Below are 20,824 nucleotides of genomic sequence, written 5' to 3'. Positions count from 1 at the left end.
TGAGAAAAATGGAGACAAGCATTTACTTCCATTTTGAGCACAATATGAACCCTTACAAAGACTTCAAATTATTAGCAAATGACCTTCATTCGCCAAAAGAAAATCAAAGTGATTCCCAAGCTGTTCTTTCATGGTCATGTAAATAATGCAAATGATGAGTTAATGGGTGCAGCACACCAACATGGCACATGTATACATATGTAACAAACATGCACGTTGTGCACATGTACCCTAGAACACAAGGTATAATTAAAAATAAAAAATTAATAATAATGCCACTTTGTGCAAACCAAAAATGCTATAAAAGTAAAAACAATGGCCTGCAGATGGGCTGAAAATACAGTCTGAAGTTCTATGGAATATTCACTTACGGTTTCTAATAATATTCTGTTACTCTGGCATTCAGCTTTCCTTGCCATATCGATAGTCCAGTATAAAGTGCCTTGACAAAACCTCAAAGCCCAGCCAAAAAGTTAAGGGAACAAAGTATTTTCATCATGGTTGGTAAACTGTCATGAACTGCAACAACTAGTGGCACAAAAGGAAGGCCACTCCCTCATCACGTTCAAAACCTAAAGACACAAGCTGAAGGGAAAACCAGAGAACAACCAAAACCCAAGGGAATAATGTACTGTGATCTTTTCTGGGGTTATATGACTAAAGATCCAAGATAATTTAAAAATAAAATGTGTCGACTTCATCAAATCCACAAGTAAAGAAACATCGCCTGGTAGACTACTAAAACCTAAAACTTTCCATGTGCACTACTGTTTTAAGTCACCTGGCAGGAAATTAACAAATATCCTTTAATGTCTGATGTAAACAAAGAACATAAAATAGTCACACAGAAAAAAACTGATGGCTGATTATTCAGAACATGCCTCCGTCCCTCCAAAGGAAAATTTCGGAAAAGGACAAAGCCTCAAAGCCCTAGTTCATCAACATAGCACGTTATATCAGGTTGGTGCAAACGTATTTGTGGTTTTTGCATTGTTGAAATTCGCCATCTGATATTGGAATACATTCTTAAATAAATGTAGTTATTTATCATTTTAATGCATATTTCGCTTTATGGTTTTTTGCTAATGACTTACTACTTGCTGTTTATGTTTTAGACTATGGAAATGATGTTAGACAACAGACAAATTTGAGTGATTTTCTTATTCGAGTTCAAACCAAGTCATAAAGCAGGGGAGACAATTTCCAACATCAACAACGCATTTGGCCCAGGAACTGCTAATGAACACACAGTGCAGTGGTGGTTTGCAGAGGGGATGAGAGCCTTGAAGATGAGGAGCGGAGTGGCCAGCCCTCGGAAGTTGACAACAACCAACCGACAGCCATCACTGAAGCTGATGCTCTTACAACTACACGAGAAGCTGCTGAAGAAGTCAGCATCGGCCATTATACAGTTGATCAGCATTTGAAGCAATTTGAAAAGGTGAAAAAGCTCAGTAAGTGGGTCCCTCATGAGCTGAGCGAGAATCAAAAAAATCATCATTTTGAAATGTCACCTCTTATTCTACACAATGAACCATGTCTCAATCAGATTGTGACATACGCCAACAAGTGGGTCTTAGACGACAACCAGTGACAACAGCTCGGTGGTTGGGCTGAGAAGAAGCTCCAAAGCACTTCCCAAAGCCAAACCTGCACCAGAAAAAGGTCATGTCACTGTCTGGTGGTCTGCTGCCGGTCTGATCCACTACAGCTTTCTGAATCTCCACAAAACCATTCCATCCGAGAAGTGTGCTCAGCAAATCAACGAGATACACTGAAAACTGCAGCGCCTGCAGCCGGCACTGGTCAGCAGGAAGGGCCCAATTCTTCTCCACGACAACACGCGACCGCACGTCACACAACCAACGCTTCAAAAGTGGAAAAATTGGGCTGTGAAGTTTTGCCTCATCTGCCATATTCACCTGACCTCTCACCAACTGACCACCACTTCTTCAAGCATCTTGCCAATTTTTTGCATGGAAAATGCTTTGACAACCAGCAGAATGCAGAAAGTGCTTTCCAAGTTTGTCGAATCCCAAAGCACAGATTTTTACGCTACAGGGATAAAACTTATTTCTCACTGGCAAAAATGTGTTGACTGGAATGGTTCTTGATTAATAAAGATGTGTCTGAGCCTAGTCATGGTTTAAAATTCACAGTCCAAAACCACAATTACTTTTGCATCAACCTAACATGTTATTTCAAGAAGCACTGTGTCTGCTTCTGGAAGGCCAGAAACAGCAGGCAAGCTACAGGACGCTGCTGGAAAGACCCGGCCTTCAAGGGCCCCTGCGCAGCACCCAGGGCACACAAGGAGCTGAGTCACTTGTCCCCTCAGTGGTCCTGATGTCAAGCCATTCTCCTTTCTCTCCCAGAGGCTCTTCATCCCTACTCTTCCTCCACGGAACACCTTAAAAACCACCATTCTGGTCGAGTCTCTGAAGATTCCTGCTATACAAACTAGAGAGTCTAAAATACAGCTTTTACTATAAAAGCTGATTTGATTTAAAATAAGTTTGCATCTTTAGAAATGTGAATTATAAAATTATTTCACACTTAATCCTTTAAATACCAATTATACCAACCTGAGTTTTGCAAATTTTTAGCATCTTACTTACTTGGTGCATTCTTCTAAAGACTGTACGAGCATTTGCTGGAAAGAACATATTTCTTCTAGATTTCCCATTAAATATGAAATGTTTGCTGAACTTAACCTAGAGCCAAGAAAAATAACAGTAAACATATGTAAACAGTTTTACTTATATTCTTCTCCTTTGCCATCCCAATGTCCTATTGAAGTCTTAACCTAATAAACTGCTGATGTCTAAGGCAAACTGATACTCTAAATTCTGTTTTACTATTTAACCCTCTATTTTCTGAAAATACAAGAGAATAGCCTAAGGTTTAGACTATTTACAGTTAATGCAATTTATCATCTAACTTACTTCTCACTGGTCTGCAATGGCCGTAGGTAGGTTGAAAGCACAGTCTGAAGTTCTTTAGAATATTCATTTTCTGTTTCTAAAATATTCTGTAGCACCTATAATAAACGATGAATAAGTGTTATTTGACATTTCAATTGCTATTTGACTCTAAGATTTATATACTTTGGACAGTTCATCACCATTGTTCAATTCATACTATTACTTCTATGTAAGACTCAAGTATTGAGTATCACAGTATCTTTGTGATTATTGACTATTAAACCCATGTAATGAATTATTACTAAGGCCACACAACTGACTTTATCTTACTGCTAACCATATCTGACACAGGTATACGTAGGATGAAGGAAGAATTCCATCATCAGATGCCACGTCTGTTTAGATAAAAAGGAGAAGTCGCCAAGAATCACAACTGCATGGACACACAGATCAATCTCTACAACACTGTGTTGTGCAAAAGAAGCCATTCCCAAAAAGGACATCCTGCATCATTCCATTTATATTAAGTCTAAGAGATGGCAAAACTAATCTATGGTGACGGAAATCAGAGAAGAGGTAAAGGGTAGGATGCGGGGCGGGGACAACAGGGAAAGGAGAATGAGGTAAATTTCTAAGGTGATAAATAGGTTCTGTATTTTGATTTGGGTAGCGGTTACAACAGATATATACATTGTCAAAGCTCACTGGACTGTGCCTTTAAAATCTATGTATTTTAACATATGTAACATTACTCTCAACTAAAAAAAAAACAGTTTAGTCTTTAGATTGCACCTAAAAGTTGAAACCAATTTCTGCGAACTACAGACTTTCCCTCGTGAATATGACCGTCTCAGACATGTTATTACCACATTGATTAAAAACTAAGGTTTATCCATGTAAACAATCTTTACTACTTCATTTAAAGATAGCAAAATAATTATAAATTAACCTTAAAATTAAAATGTTCCCAATACCCTGCATTAGTGTAGCAAATTTAGCCAAAATAATTTAAGTCTTAAAAACTGACAGACAAATATAAAGTGCAAAACTGGCGAAACCGAGCGGGAATGCTTTCCACCAGCGATCACTGCAGCAAAGGCCCAGCCCAGGGCGGGGCGAGAAGGCACCTGGATGTGAACTGCAGGTGCTCCTCGCACTCCTGGCACTGAGCAAGGTGCTGTGCACACACAACCTTTCCTCTTAGAGAAGCTGACTTCTCCCAACTCAAACAGCTGGGAAAAGCAGAGCCAGACAGCGGCCCCAGGTCCTCCTGCCACTGCGCCGCACCACACTGTCTTCTTTGGCATGAGACTGATGACCGCACTGAGGATACTGAAGGACCAGACATAAGTGAAGAAAGCGGAATCCTTGCCTCCATTCTTTTCCACCCAACTCTGTCACAGAGCTAGTGCTTTTTAAATCAGAAAATCACATTACATGTATTTTCTGCACATCTAGTACATGCATTAAGATGTGCTATTTGTCTCCCAGAGCTAACAATACATTCTCAATTACTTATACAAAAGAAATCGTACAGAAGTAATCAAGATATTAAACATGCTCAGTTTGTCCCCATAATTTTTGACAATCCAAATGTAAATTTAAACATTTAAGAAAAAAGTCATCAAGTTAAATTTAAATTTCAGCTTTAGTAAAGACAAACCGGGTCATTATTCTGTTTGCTACTGTTGACTATAAACTCTGAGAAAGAGTACAGTCATTCCTGAGTAAATGCAAATCTGATTAAATCACTTACTAAACTACTTGGGCAAAAAAAATAGAGGCTCTTCCACTGGTGACAAGGAGCTCCGGCTCATCCCTGAAGGGATCTATTCATGGGAGACGACCGTGGGAGAGCCAGAGCGAGGGGCCCTGCAGGGGGCTGGCTCTTCGGGGGAAATGCTGACCCCACAACCACAATGTCTTCCTTCTATGAAATTCCCATTGAACACAAATGTCACAGGTCTGGTGAGCAGAGGCAAACCGTGATGCCAGCCACCCTACCCCAGAGACACTACTCTAAACCAGGCCTGTCCTCCAAAGCAACGGGAGAAGCCAGTCAAGCATAATGCGATGTCGAGCTAAGTAAGATAAAGTAAGATCTGTCGCAGACGTACCAGAAAAGGCCTTTTCAGTGTTAAAGATAGGAAATATGATTTAGCTTAATTACAAATATTGGATACCAACTTACCAATACTGCTCATTGCACACCTAAAGACCTATATACTTATTTTCAAAGAGAAAAATGTTCCTATGTGAGATAAGAAAGCAGCCACTAGAAACTATCACTAGCACGAATAAGAGAAGAATAAAATACAGTGACCTTTTGTCCGTCACAGCACTAAGCACTAGTTGTAGAAATGAAAGCTTCCCATAAGCACCAAAAACGACTCCAAAGAGCCTCTGCCAAAAGGCTACATTCGTTAACATAGTTAAGTTGGTTAATTCAACAAATAGTCTTAAACACTACTTTCAAATAGGGTGCTAAACACAACTCCTGTATTACTCCCAACCAAACAATGCAAGTTACACTTAACTTTTCCTCAAACACATAGCCAGGCCTGGCTCCCGGGCTCCAGCTGGGGTGCCCACTCCCTCTGCCAGGAGGTTGTTGGCCTTCCTGACCTCAGGGCGCAGCCCTGGGAGCCACTTACCACCTTTCTTCCCCTCCTTGTCTTCTGCATGCTCTGGCTGCTGCAGGACCCCATGAGACCTCACAGCCTGGCAGCCACAGCTCCATCCCCCCAACGCTGGGAACCCAGAGGACGCACGCAGTTTTCAGAGAAAAGGCAGCTTTGACAACCCACAGCGCTGAAGAAAGGCCCAGAGAGCTGAGCTCAGCCAGTGCCAGCTTCCCAGGGGTCACGAGGCGTGGAGAGGCAAGTGCAGTCAAACACTGGTGCCACTCAATCCCTACACTGCCCGCCTTCGAGCACAGCAAAACAAAGAGGACTCGCTGCCGCGCCTCACAGACACAGACACTTCATTCACTGCATCATTAAAGGAGTACTTAGTATTCCTGATTTTACAAATGGGTTACAACTTTCACTGCCAATCTTGGTAGGTGTTTTATGTTTATGTCATCATAGCCTTTAAAAACAAATAACTGATCTACATAAGAGAACAAAGAACACTAATTTTTTTGTTTCATCTGGATAAAAAGTTTTTATCATCATAAAACCAAATTTCCATAACCCAATCCTAATGTGTAAGTCCAAGAAGAAAAACTAAAAAGTGGCACAATTATTCAAAATCTACTTACACCCTACCTAATCAGCCCCTCCCTGTCCACTGCTGCAAAGAAACAAGATCATCCTTTAATGTTCTCCATTCCAGTCTGTTTACACTTCAAGTACATTTTCAAAAAGTCAATTACAAGACAGTAGTTCACCACACAATGTAGCCTCTAATAAACATCTGACCACAGGGAAAGGAAAAGGAAGGAAGGAGTGTTGACAAGAAATCCCTGAAGCTCCTGCTGGCTCATCTACAGGTCACAATGACATCAGGCAGTCAGTGGCTCCCCAAACACACAGTTACTGATTTAATGTAGTGTGTTAGCACTGGTGGTCCTTACTAATACCTAGAAACATTAGCTCTCAAAAAAAGTTTGGAGGGACCACATAAATGCTTTTCTTTTATGATACTGTATCTTTTGAAAGAAAAGTTATTCTATTACTTTTAAATTTGGAGATTCACAGGTCTTGGGGCGCGTTTCTCCCAAATGGTAAAGGTTTATAGGCAATGGCTCCTGCAAAGTCTCCAGCCCCAGGGGGAAGCAGACACTGCCAACGGCACCTGCATAGCAGCATGGTGACAGGTAAAGAGCTGGCCTCTGCAGACAGGTGGACCTGGGCTCACAGCTGCGCTCTGCCACTGACTGCCTGCAGCTGGACAAGTCTATCAGTCTGTTTCCCTTCTTCACAAAAAGGGATTTCACAGGGTTGTGATGGTTACTGAAGAGTGCCAGTCCTTGGCTTATAGCAGGAAGGCATCTAGTCGGTCACCCTTCGAACTTCTAGCCCAATGTGGAGTCTTACTTGGAGCTGCTGCTTAAATGACTCCTTCAGTCAGGAGGTAATTACTTCACAAGACAGCCTTTCTTGCAATTAAGCCACTCGATTCTCCCAAACACTGAGCTCCTCTCTGTGTCAGCCTTCCACTACTGCCTACCTGACAACCTTCATCTGTATCATCTGAGTCCAGACACAGCAAGGAAATCCCATGAAAAACAATGGGAGCCAAGTGTGCAAGAAGCCAGCAAGCATCTCGTCACCCAGGAAAGGAGGGGATCCCACAAGCTGCACACCCTCCCTGATACCTCAGGGCCCCTCCTCATCAACCATCTCCACCTACAGGCCCCAAGCAGAGATTCAGGGGTCAAAAGATTTGAAAGAAACCTTCATCAAGGTGGAGAAAAGCCAAGGGGAACACAGAAGATGAAGAGATGAAGCAATGCCAGGGTTTAGGGTCAGCGCTGATGGATGGAGACAGAGGACACCGTCACCAGGAGTCTCAGGTGTTCCAGGGTTTAGGGTCAGCGCCAATGGATGGAGACAGAGGACACCGTCACCAGGAGTCTCAGGTGTTCCAGGGTTTAGGGTCAGCGCCGATTGATGGAGACACAGGACACCGTCACCAGGAGTCTCAGGTGTTCCAGGGTTTAGGGTCAGCGCCGATGGATGGAGACAGAGGACACCCTGTCACCAGGAGTCTCAGGTGTTCCAGGGTTTAGGGTCAGCGCCGATGGATGGAGACAGAGGACACCGTCACCAGGAGTCTCAGGTGTTCCAGGGTTTAGGGTCAGCGCCGATGGATGGAGACAGAGGACACCGTCACCAGGAGTCTCAGGTGTTCCTGGGTTTAGGGTCAGTGCTGATGGATGGAGACAGAGGACACCCTGTCACCAGGAGTCTCAGGTGTTCCTGGGTTTAGGGTCAGCGCCGATGGATGGAGACAGAGGACACCCTGTCACCAGGAGTCTCAGGTTTTCCTCCTTGGCCTGGCATCTCAAGGCCATCGGAAACTAAAGGAGCAGGGAGGAAAAGACAGGCGTGGGGCTTCTCTGGAGCACAGGAAAGGCCCGAGGACATGTGTGATGGCATCTAAGGATATATAACCGCTTTGTACCTTTATGGATTAAAATGAGTGACTGCCACCTATTACATTATATTCACAGTATTACAATTACGCACTAAATAACAGGGAAAGTGATACGGTTTGGCTCTGTGTCCCACCAAAATCTCACCCTGAATTGTAATAATCCCCACGTGTCAAGGGCAGGATGGGGTGGAGGCACGCGGCGCATCCCCTCATGCTGTTCTCATGACGGGGAGTTCTCCCAAGATCTGATGGTTTCATAAGCATCTGGCATTTCCCCTGTTGGCACTCATCCTCTCTCCCACTGCTCTGTGAAGAGGTGCCTTCCGCCATGATTGTATGTTTCCTGAGGCCTCCCCAGCCGTGTGGAACTGTGAGTCAATTAAACCTCTTTTCTTTATAAATTACCCAGTCTCTGGTATTTCTTCACAGCAGCATGAGAACAGGTTAGTACAGAACCTACAAAATCAACCGTAGTGTATATCACTGAGCAGGGAAGGCCATAAGGCCTGTGTCTTCCCAGTTAGCGACTTAAGAAACCTCATTCTCTAATGACGGAGGGGGTGCTCCTCGTCTCCCCGAGAGGCAACTCTAGACCATCATTCTCTCCAGCCTCGGCATCCAACCCCTTCCTTTGATCCCCATCAGGAAAGATGCCGGTCACCATGCCATGGGCACAATGAGTGTGCTTTCACTGTCAAAGCCACCAAGCTCAGACACATCAGGTCACAAACCTGTCTCCTTTAATTATATCATCAGGCCACCTTGGCTACAGCTTTCACGGGTCACCCTCAAAAGCTACGGGGATTCCAGTTTACAAACAGAATGGTATGGTGGCCTCAGTGATGCCTTCTGTTCCCAATGCTCTTAAATACTTTTCTTAATAAACACAAAAACCTCTAAGGTCCAGCACTTTGCTGGAGGCCGTAAGGCCAATTGCCAGTCCACTTAATACTACCAGGTCGGGGCCAGCATTACCAACCTCATTTTACAAATGAGATAACTGGGCTCAGGAAGCCAGGGTCAAAGCTCCTGGCCACCCAGGCTAAGCAGCACTGATGATTCAACAAAAAGGCTGTACACCTTCCACTGCATCAAGCCGCCTTGATCTTAATTAATGCTCAACTACCTACACAACAAGGGCACCCTAAGACACAGCTAACAGACTGACTGCAAACAGTACGTATGTGAGAAAATAAAGGCAAGAGTACTGGCTGGCTTTGTCACAAAAACTAATTGAAATTAAAAGATCTGCATTTAAGAGATCTTGATTTCCTCTCCCTTCCCCTGCCACTCTCCAAGCCCATGGCCTTGTGTCCCTGCCATGTTCCACGCTGGGTTCCTCCCTAGCCTCAGAGGCCCGCCCGTTTCTATCTCCAGCACATTCTGGACTGTGGTGCCAAGACTTCCCCCATAATCACTATCCCTTACATTAGTGGGAAGCTAAAATTCCTCCACTCAAAAGAAACCATTCTCTAACAAAACGTCTTCTATCTTCTATGTCAACTTTGTAATACCACGACGTCGTATCACCTATGTAATTTTATATTGTTATTGCACTTAACATGAAAATATATGTTTTCTGTATTTTTAAAGGCTCATGTACACTTTAATAATTACAATGGACAAACCACTGATCGCTTAATCATTCTGGTTCTGTTCATCTCATACTGGTTATCTGGGGTTGCTTGCAATTTATTACTATAACAAATAATCCTGAAAATGCCTTTTCACAAGCATCTCTGAATATATTTCAGGCTAATTCTCTGGAATGGATTTCAAGAAATTTAGAAATTAAAGAGAAAGCCCTAAATTAAAGAGCTTGATCACTTTCAGAATTCTATATATAACTGCCATATTACTTTTGAGAAACTCTATATGGGTTTACATTTCCACCATTAGAACTAAAGTTTCTCTCTTTAAATCTCTTCTCACTGATTACAGAAAATACGGCTATTACAATTTTTATGGTAAGTTTAACTTTTTTTCCCAAAGGCTTAGTGTTTACCATTTTTTAAATTGTTCACATCCTTTCCCATTTATCTATTAATCTTAATGTATTTGTCTTAATGAGCTCTTCAGACATTAAGGATAACCTTGTATTATACCTGATGCAAATAATATTCCAATTAACTTGTGATCTGGCTTATACTGTTTGAGGCAAGGAATTTATTAAACTCTCATTAGGTAGCCTATTGTCATTTCATCCACTGCCTTTAACTTTTAAAAAGTCATGCTCCTCCCCAGTCCCCTCTTTGAATGCATTCCCCAGCCCCATACAGATCACTGGCAAAGAGTGAAACCTAATGTTCAGAGGTGTTTTTTGTTTTTTTAGAGACACAGTCTTGTTCTGTAGTTCAGGCCAGAAGTGCAGTAGTGCAATCATAGCTCACTGCAGCCTCAAACTCCAGGGCTCAAGCAATCCTCCCACCTCAGCCTCCCGAGTAGCTGAGACTACAGGCATTTGCCACCAAGCCCAGGTAATTTTGTTTTTTTGTAGAGACATGGTCTTGTTATGCTGCCCAGGCTGGTGTGAAACTCCTAGTCTCAAGCAATCCTCCTGACTAGGCCTCCCAAAGTGTTGGGATTACAGGTGTGAGCCATAATACCTGGACTGTTAAAGGCGTTTAAGCACAATCTTTGGTCAATCTTTGGCTGAATACTAACTTATGCTATCCAAAAGTGAATCCTAGAAAGACAGAATTAAAAATAAAAACAAGAATAAAAAAAATAAAAAGAGACAACAGTGACTATGGGGAGACAAACTACAGAAGTGCTCTAGGTGAGTCACAGAGCAAGAAACAGCAACAGCAACAGTATATCCCAGGGGAGGTGGATTTCAAACATCCAGAGCTGCTAAAATAGGTGTAAGATGTCCAGTTTTCAATTTAAAAAATTATAGGACATGCAAGAAAGTGTGACCACACACACACACACACACACACACACACGCACACATGAAAAAAAGAAGCAGTCAATAGAAACTGTGTCTGGGGGACACAGATAGTGGACTTAGGAGATAAAGGTTTCAAAGCAGCTATTATAAATATGTCCAAAAAACTAAAGGAAATTATGCTTAAAAATATTAAAGGACAGTATGAAGACAATGGCTCAAATATTGTCTGTAACTGACTAACTGCACAACAGGAGTCCCAGAAGGAGAGGAGAGAGAAATAGTTACTGAATGGTCCATAATAACAGACAGATTACTAAGCGTTTTACTTCCCAGTGTCTATTTGGTGTTCATCTTAACCATTATACAGTAGCAGGAAGACACATACCCATCCCATTCATACCTGCCTCATTGTCTCTTAATTTCAAAATGGTACTTTCACATGGAATACTCTTCCCTCAACTCCATTATACTGATCCCAAGTTAAGAGAAGTCGTTCATGTAACTTTCCTTAACACCATTGGTCCACACTGGTCTTACCCTTTAGTAAGTTTTCAACTCTCGGTGGCGTTAAAAACACCTTATAGTTTTCTGTGAAAACGAAACTACAAAAGGGGGTGTGGAAATGCCTGACACATTATCTATCATGTTTTGTTCTGTGTTGTATTCTGTTCTCTATTTTTATGTACGATTTATAAATATAAAATTAAGGAAAGCTGAAATTGATTCCTGGCTTAGTCAGCAACCAGCGTATGACCTTGGACAAGGCATTCAGCTTCTGTTTTCTCTATTGTAAAATGAGAGTACTACATCAAAAGATGATTTTCTATGAATTCTATGAGTTTATTTCTATAACAACTGTAATTTTACCACGTTCTATTTACAAATGCAGCTTTATATAGACAACAATTTAGATGTAATTTTGAGGTCAAGGCGTTCTCCATCATTCTGTACGAGAGAGTTGGCTGATTCGAAGGAAGAGCACCTACAATACCCAGGCTATCCTCTCTGTAAAAGGATAGTTAGAGAAGGAAATGAAAAAGGTACCGACTATGCTTCAATCTGAGAAGAACAGAACATATAATGCAAAGTAAAACCCACCAGGATTTCTAAAAAAGCATGGTTGTCTGGTTTGATAAAACGCCTAACGAAAGGAAGATTAATGAAGAAAGTAAAGAATGCCCGTGGCACCAATTTAAACGCTATTAACCAATTTTTCTAACACAATTATCTGGACCTGACCATAACAGAAAGTAACACACCCTTTGGAACCTCACTGTGGATTGTGGCTGTGTTATTCACCACATGAAGCCTTCCCCAGGAAAGCAATGTCTTATACAAGAATGCAAGAGGAAAGGGCAAATCTAGGAGTTAAAACTCAAGTTTTCCTACAACCCATAAAACCCGCCTACTGTCTTTGTAGCTATGTACACAAAATTACACATCAACTACACTACACACTAAAAAGGAAATAAGCTGGTGGAGCCAAATCCCGGGAGCAAATGCCCAACAGGCCAAAGGACGAAGGCGATGCAGAGCACTAGGAGAGATGACAGAAAGCAGGTGTCCCGGGAACATGGGCCACATGACGCGCTAACAGGAGTCTGATCTTCTCAAAGTCCACAAAGTTGAAATAGAAGGCAGAGTCCAAGTAGCCAAATGAAGATGAATGAAAAAAAAGGGAAGAAAGAGGGGAAGCAAAGAAAAGGGTTTCCAAGGCAGAAAAGGATCTGGAGTTGACCAAATACGAGGAAAAAGAAGTCAAAGACTGGCACTAAGGTAAGAGAAGTGGCATGATGCATGAAGAGACCTGTTCACAAGAAGGTGCACAGATGTCAAATTATGAAAAAGAAGCAGTAAAAATGGGGGCAACAGAAGACCGTCGTGTTCCCGTACCCAAGTGCGAGCTCAGCGAGGGGAGAGGCACCCGCCCGCCATTCTGTTCACCGTGCACCCTGATGCCTTTAACAGAGCTACACAGAGCAGGCACCAAATAAACGGTTATTCATGAGTGGGTCCCCAGGCCGGTCTGTCCTGTAGTAAGACGCTGGGGCCGATGGAAGGTGGGCACTCAGGAGAAAGCTGAGAGTGCAAGCCCCACAGCACAGGACGGTGGCACAGGTCCACGTGGTGGAGCTGTTCAGATTCCATTTCACCACAACCTTTCACCGTTTCCCAACACAGGCACAGAAAATCAAATGCTCACGATAAAATGACTGCTGCACAAAAACACCAATCAACTGCTATTTCACACCAACAATTCAAAGGTCTCATGGGTTCATATTTATATCTCCTCACCAAGAAAATAAAAGACTGGGAGTAGGGAAAGAAGTAACAAAACAAATGCACATTTTCCCCAGAATTCAAAACATACATATGTTTAGAGGGTTTACTTTGTTGTTATCATATTGAGTAGTTTAAAATTTTAATAAATTCTTTAAAATAAATTACTTTCCATTTCTATAGAGCATGCAACAGCTACATAAGCTTAGGTACAAAGAAGGTTTAGACGATACAGATTTAGTACCATGAGACTATACATTTGATTTAATAGCATTAGACCATACAGATTTAATAGCAATAGACTACACAGATTTAGTATCACATACTGAACATATTAAGCAGCAAATTTTAGGATCCAGAAACACCTGTCTTTAACATGTATAGCGTTTAGACATGCTCCCGTAATTCTACGCCATGTGATATGTACACATCAATCCTGGGAAACGCTATATTAAGAGAAAAAATAAATTAGAAGCCCTATGTCTAAAGTACTTACAGTCTGCTCTGAATACAAACAGAATGGCACTCAATGCATACAGAATTTTCAAATCACATTATACATCTTTTAAAATATCATTTTTGAAGACTGGCTATGGCATGAGGAAACAGCCATATTACTATGTTATGGGACAAGGGACGCTTCCATATACATGATGTTAAAACAAAAACATACAATTACAAAAATACAGAGATTAGAAGGAAACAGACCAAAACCTTAAGGGTGGTTACATTTGTGTGGCAGGTAAGTGAACTTTATTTCCTTCTTCCTATTCTAGGTACTTCACCTACGTTCTACATTGCTGAGTTTTAGAGACAGCCAAAAAACCAGTTAGTTATAAAAACGTTCTGCAATTACTCACCACATTGTAATAGCTTTTGTTTATGGCGGTCGTATCAAATCCTTTGGGAGGGCTCTTCAGCGTTCCTGATTTGGGAGACAGGGGCTTCTCTGAAATCAAAACGTAGCATAGTTTTACTGATCAGTACTAAAGATGACAAAAGTTCCAGCCCCTCACAGAGGCCAAGGATACTCATCCAGCAGCCTCGCCAAATTAACAAGCCAAACGGCAAGCCGAGGAAAAGGCCGTCCACAGTGACTCTCAGTGCCCCAGAAACCCAGTCCCTCAGGCTCGGCTCACCAAGGCCAATCACCGCACCCCATCCCCACCCTGTTCTCCCAGTTCCAAGCCGAAGCCGTCTAAGAGGCTGCTCTACGAGTGGCAGCCAAAACCAAAGCAGTTTAGCTGCAAGGACAATTCCACAGTGTGATTATAAATATAAAGCATCACCCAGACACCCAAATAAAAGGCATTTTGGCAGATACGTAACAATATTAAAACTTCAGGGCTAAAAGTTAGGGATTCCGACCCCTCAGAATGGAAAAGTCCCTCTAAAGAAGCAGGATCTGGCTCAGAGCCTGAAATAACCATCGCTCACAGAAGACAGGACGAGAAAGAAAAGTCATCTCAAGCAGGGGCAAAAACAAGAAAAACCCACACCATCTTCACTTCCACACCAGGCGAAGCCATTGAAGCAGTCCTGATTCCAGCAAGGATTCCGATGTTTTAAAACAGCACCGCTTTCGCCCCACATCCACTCAACACATATTTACTCTGCATAACACCCGCCAAACAAAACCTGGCACCGTGCCTGCCCGTCGTCAGCTCTCCGGGGTGGGTCTGTCTGCCAACGGTTCTACAGGAAGGGTCTCTATCACCGGTTCTATGGACAGTGTGGGTGTGTCTATGCCCGTCGTCAGCTCTCCGGGGTGGGCCTGTCTGCCGACAGTTCTACAGGAAGGGTCTCTATCACTGGTTCTATGGACAGTGTGGGTGTGTCTACTGCTGGTGTGTGGGTGGGTCTGCCAGTTCTATGGGGGTGTGTGTGTCTATTATCAGTTCTACGGACAGTGTCTGTGTCTTTACCATGAGTTCTACAGACAGTGCATGGTGTCCACCATCGGTTCTGTGGGGTGGGTTCCTCTGTCTCTCAATGGTTTTATGGGTGTGCGTGTGTTTCTATTAATGATGAGATGGACAGTGTGTGTCTATCACAATTCTATGGGGTGGGTCTATCACTGGTTCTGTGTGTGTGTGTGTGTGTGTGTCTGGTTATCACAGTTCCATGGGGCAGATCTACCAACAGTTCTATGGGGTAGGCAGATAGGTCTAACACTGATTCTTACATTCTGTACATCTAACATTCGTTCTATGGATTCTGTTTACCACTGGTTTTCCAGGGCTACAGGGGCGGTGTATCAAATTGGGGCTAGTGGGGACAAAGGAAAGGGAGAGGTTTTTTCCCACATTCTTCCCCCAAGAAAGTCCGATGAGCATTTTCTAGGGGACTTAGTTCCTACCAGTTCTCCCTCAAAGCTCATCTCCACTGCAAGAATCCTGCCGTGTGAACCCCCTCACTGGGTGGGAACACACCCCTCTCCTCTGGTGTGAGCAGCACCTGTCTATAGTCCGTCCCTTCTGCTCTCCTCTCCTCCCATGTGTCCCGGGGTCTGAGGTAGCATATCCCAAAACAGTGCCTTCAACCCCAAACACTAAGGCCGCAGGTCCCTAACGTCAACCGCCTCCTCAGGAGCTGTACCATCTTCTAGCAACAGAAACCCAGAATGCCCCAAACCAACCTCATGCTCCTTAACCTTGGCTCCTCCCTCCTCCTGAGGAGCCCTTTACCTCAATCTTCCTTCGATGCCTCACGGAAGTTCCTAAATCTTCCCTCAATGCCTCACTGTTGAGTGTTTCCAGGTGGTCGAAAACAACAAGACAAGGTGCTGCTCCAAGTTGCTCCAAGAATTCTCTCTGCCCACAGGATGGAAAACAAAACTTCAGGGAAACAAATCCCTTCTACACTGTAAGAGCTACTAGGAGGAAAACCAATCTATTCTTGTTAGCACACTTTCCTACTCAATCTCTTTTCTACAGCTCAGAATTTAATTGTAGAAGAAAAAAACTACGAAATGTTTTCATTTGAGAAAAAACAACACTTTTTCATCTTTGAAATCTGCAATTTGGAGGCAGGACAGAAAATACCATTACGGGGAGACCGTCCACACCTAAACCACAGCCCCTGCGATCGTAAGCCACACGTCAGCATGCATGCCGGTAACGGTGGCCCTGAATCTGCTTTAAATCATATTAAAAGTAATGATTTTGCCAGCTCTGTTATTTTAAACTTAAGACATACCTCACAACTCAACACCACAGTTAATAAAATTCAATTAATTTACTGTAAGAACTGTAAGAAAAAAAGTTTTCAAAAGAAAAAGTTTCAGGTTACTAACATTACATAAAAATAAAAAAACAGGCAGAAGAAACCCAGACAAATCAGATTAAGTCCAGGCAGGTTGCCTTTTCTCCCTTAGAAAAAAAGAGCTCCCAATTCTGCTGGCTGCTGAATGGGAGGTCTCAAGATCAAGTTCCCCAAAACACCCTGTGGTTAGTTTTCAACAAGAGGGTACCGCTAAGGTGTGCCACCCACAACGTGCCCCTGCTTCCAATTAGGAAGCATAATTTCCACAACGCCCAAGGTGGGTCTGTCAGGAGACCCTGCAGGGGAGACAGGAAGCCCCTGGCTGCCACACCCTAGCCAGGCCACTCCTGACATCCAATGCAAGGCTCTTTGCTCGCCCCACCACTGTCCAGGTTCCTGGGATGGTCACGCCAGAGGAAACGTGCCATCAACAGGAGGGGCAGGGGGCAGCAGGGGCACAGGTAACTCCCGGGCAGCCTCGGAAGCCTGCTAGTAGCTTCTACCAAAAACAGCATTGAAATTAATCTAAGAGAGGCTAAATTACGGCCATTCATAACAGATAGAAAAGCACACAGCCAGGAAATAGATTAGAAAATACTCAACCGCCCTACTCTCCTAAGAAAAGCAGCATTTTTGGCCCATCTGGTAGCTAAAAATTAATAAAATTCACTGGTTTTGAGGTGTGGGAAACCAAGAGAATGCAGCTTAGTGCTACCTTTCCAGGGGCTGACTAGGGCAGCAAGTCTTCCCTTCCTTACAATATATTCGAAAAATGCTGAAAACAAGAAAATTTAAATATAGACGTGTAAAAGAAAAGGAGGGGACGACGTGCCAAAAGCAAAGAGGAAACCCTCTCACTAGGAGAGGGGAGACAGACCTGCCTCCAGGCCGCAGCAGCTGGGGCTACACCCAATGCAGGAAGAAAACAGACCTGCTCCAACCCAGGCAAATAAAACTGGATCCCTCAGTAACCCGCAGAGCCGATGCAAAGATGTCTGGAAGCGTCTGTGTGCTGGTCTAGAGAAACAGCAAGGAAGTGCGCAGGCTGCTCAGAGATGGGAGCACAGGCTAGAGGAAACCAAAACCCGAGCCCGCACCTGCTGAGCAGGGCCACTCCAACCGCCGCTCTCCTCCTGCGGGACTACCAGGACCCGCCTGCGACAAACAAGTCTCCGGGAACCCCTAAGAAGCAAATGTTATTCCTCTCTGTAGACGTATTTCTACCACCCAGTGTACACAGGAACCCACCATCAGGAATGAAGCCACCATTAAACAGTATCAGCCACAGAAGGTACTGAGCTGCCAGGAGGGTGTGAGCAGACGTGGCATATAAAGGGACCAGGTTCCCCAGAGTAGAAATAACAGGAAAATCAAGACCTAATGTCATCTGTTGTTTAAAATGACAGGAGAGAGATGCAATTGGGACCAAACCCAAGGAATAAAAAAGGCACTATGAGGATTTAAAACATCTGAAGTGGCAGCAAAATCTCTAGAAATAAATACGGTCACTAAAATGGGAATCTCCACAAACAGGTTAGTATCACTGTGAGCAGGGAATTAATGAACTGACAAGCACAGGAATGGACTACAACACAGCACAGTGAAACAAACAAATACGCAAAGGAGATTAAAACTGGGGGCAAAGTAAGACATCTAGTAAGATAATCAGGAGAAAAATCAGGGAGTGAGCAGGAAGTAGTCCTTGAGAAGATCCTTTCCAGAACTGAAGAGCTCTGGATTCCTTGGGCTGAGGAAGTACAGCCAGCCCCGAGCAAAACCAGAGTCCACCAAGACACACGGGAACGCTGCACAACGGGGCGAGGGCCAGGTCCGGAGAGCCGGGTGCGGTGCCCTCCCCCACCCTGAGCAGCTCCACCATCACGGGGCTGGGAATTCTGCCTCTTTTGAGAACACACTTCTGTGAGTCCTCACTTGCCTCTCCCACTTGACTGAAAGCCACCCGGCCGCTTCCCTCTGTTTCGGTGGTTACGCTTTCATTTGTGATGTGTCGCTGACCCAGCAAAGTCCAGAGATAATCATCACCGCTGGCTTCAACCACCAGAGCAGACATGGCCCCGAAAACTCAGGATTCCCACGTCCTCTTCCGACCTTCGGCGCTGGGGCGCTGTGCGTGGTCTGTTGGCTGTTCGTCCCGCACTCAGAGTTCATGGAGTCACCGCCTGTGTGCGTCTGCCTGTGCTCCGCAGTGTCTGCCTGCCGGTTTCCTGAACCACATGCGCCCTCCTGTCAGGTGACGTCCTCCTACTTGTTCAAGGGATAATCTGCTAATACTCTCGATCTTTGTCTGAAAATGTTATAATTGTGCCATTACTTTTTCCCAAACTTTAAGACAGAAACTTAAAAATATACATAAACATACAGAGAATAACCATGTACACTCTTAACGTTAGCAGTCCTCAGCATTGACCCTACCTCATCCGCTTCCGCCTCCTTCTCTGCTAGAAGCACCATCAGCAAGTCTCAGAGACGGGTCATCTCCACCGACCAAAACTTCAGTGTTAGTAAAAGGAGGTTTTCTTCTTCTTCTTTTTTTTTTTTTTTTTTTTTTTTGAGACGGAGTCTGGCTCTGTCGCCCAGGCTGGAGTGCAGTGGCCGGATCTCAGCTCACTGCAAGCTCCGCCTCCCGGGTTCACGCCATTCTCCTGCCTCAGCCTCCCAAGTAGCTGGGACTACAGGCGCCCGCCACCGCGCCCGGCTAGTTTTTTGTATTTCTTAGTAGAGACGGGGTTTCACCGTGTTAGCCAGGATGGTCTCGATCTCCTGACCTCGTGATCCGCCCGTCTCGGCCTCCCGAAGTGCTGGGATTCCAGGCGTGAGCCACCGCGCCCGGCCGGGAGGTTTTCTTCTTTAAACTCAAAACCCTAACCTCAGACCATTATCACACTGACGACATTAATAATTTTTAAATAGTATCTAATGCCTAGTCTATATTCAGATCTTCCTGTCTGTCAAAACAACGGCTTTCTGAAGTCAGCTTATTTGAGTCAGGAACCAAATAAAGTCTGCACAGTGCATCTGGCTGTTGTGCCTCTGAGTCTCTTTCATTCTATAAGAGCCCCCTCCTCTTTTTCGGATGCCAGCGGAGACCAGAGAGCACAGACCTTCACCCCTACCTCACGTGCTGTGTAGGACACCTCAGGTGCACTTCATAACTTCTGGGAAGACACTCTTGGTTTTCCCACTGCTGTGTCTCTCAGTTTCCACAACAGTGGTCACCAACGGAATTACTGGTGGAACGGATGCTGGTTGTGGCTTTAGAGCCAAGTGTAAACTGGTGTAATTGTGAACAACCCTGACAATGCAACAGAAAGATATAGCTGAGTAAAGGCAGAATGTGGGAGGATAAAGAAAAGGGTCAAGGTGCATCTTCACGGAACAAAATGGGGCATCAGGAGGTATCTGCCAAATGTCACCAAAATACAAGTAAGACTAAAGCATCTCATTTAGCACACCAACAGAAGAACAAATTAATCACAAAGAACAAAAGTAGAAGAAAGTAGGAGGAAGAAGGTAAGTCAAACGGGGTACACAGGCAGACCCTGAAGTTGCTGAGGGCTTGGTTTCAGACCATGGCAATACAGTGAGTCACACAAATTTGTTTCCTACTGCATACAAACACTATGTTTACACTATGCTGTAGTCTATTAAGTTTGCAATTGCACTGTGTAAAAAAAGTACATTCCTTAGTTAAAAAATAAATGTTTCTTAAAAAATGCTAACAATCATCTGAGCCTTCAGCAAGCTGTAATCTCTTTGCTTGTAGAGGGTCTTGCCTTGACATGGATGGTTGCTGATTGATCCGTGGCTGTGGAAGGTTGCGGTGGCGATGGACACTTCTTGAAACAAGACAACAATGAAGTGTGCCATATCAACCGATTCTTCACGAAAGATTTCTCTGGAGCGTGAGATGCTGTTTGATAGCATTTTACAAACATACAACTTCTTACAAAATTAAGAGTCAATCCTCTCAGACCCTGCTATTACTTTATCAACTAACTTTATGCAACAGTCTAAATCTTTTGTTATTTCAACAATGTTCACAGCACTTCAGCAAGGGTAGATTCTATTTCAAGAAACCACTTTCTTTGCTCAGCCATAAGGAGCAACTCTTCATCCGTTCAAGTTTTCTCATGAGAGTGCAGCAGTTCACTCACATCTCCAGGCTCCATTTCCAATTCTAGTTCTCTTGCTGTTCCCACCATATAGGTAAGTTCCTTCTTCCACTGAAGTCCTGAAGCCCTAAGGTCATCCATGAGGGTTAGAATCAACGTTTTCCAAACTCCTGTTAATGATGGTATTTTAACCTCCTCCCATAAATCACAAACGTTCTTAACAGTAT

General features: G+C 43.8%; 1 protein-coding gene across 50 annotated transcripts in view; it reads right to left on the bottom strand.

The window, feature by feature from the left end:
• The window catches only part of ARHGEF7 (Rho guanine nucleotide exchange factor 7), a 181,933-nt gene that overhangs the window by 58,748 nt on the left and 102,361 nt on the right, over window positions 1–20,824 (bottom strand). For 39 of the 50 annotated variants that reach the window (XR_012426579.1, XR_012426580.1, XR_012426581.1 and 36 more), the window contains 3 exons: window positions 14,061–14,149; window positions 2,946–3,040; window positions 2,619–2,714 (listed from right to left, as the gene is read on the bottom strand). Coding sequence is in view for 38 of the 50 variants with exons in the window: in XM_065533487.2 (XP_065389559.1) it covers window positions 2,619–2,714; window positions 2,946–3,040; window positions 14,061–14,149 (280 nt within the window). In the remaining 12 variants the exon portion in view is untranslated. Of the gene's footprint in view, window positions 1–2,618; window positions 2,715–2,945; window positions 3,041–5,578; window positions 5,725–14,060; window positions 14,150–20,824 lie in introns of those variants that run through there. The other 11 variants (XR_012426583.1, XR_012426584.1, XR_012426585.1 and 8 more) reach the window with 2 other exon arrangements.

This window comes from Macaca fascicularis, chromosome 17 (assembly GCF_037993035.2).
Source record: "Macaca fascicularis isolate 582-1 chromosome 17, T2T-MFA8v1.1".
NCBI lineage: Eukaryota > Metazoa > Chordata > Mammalia > Primates > Cercopithecidae > Macaca > Macaca fascicularis.
Note: the sequence above shows the minus strand (reverse complement) of the source record. Positions and strands in the feature narration are given on the sequence as shown.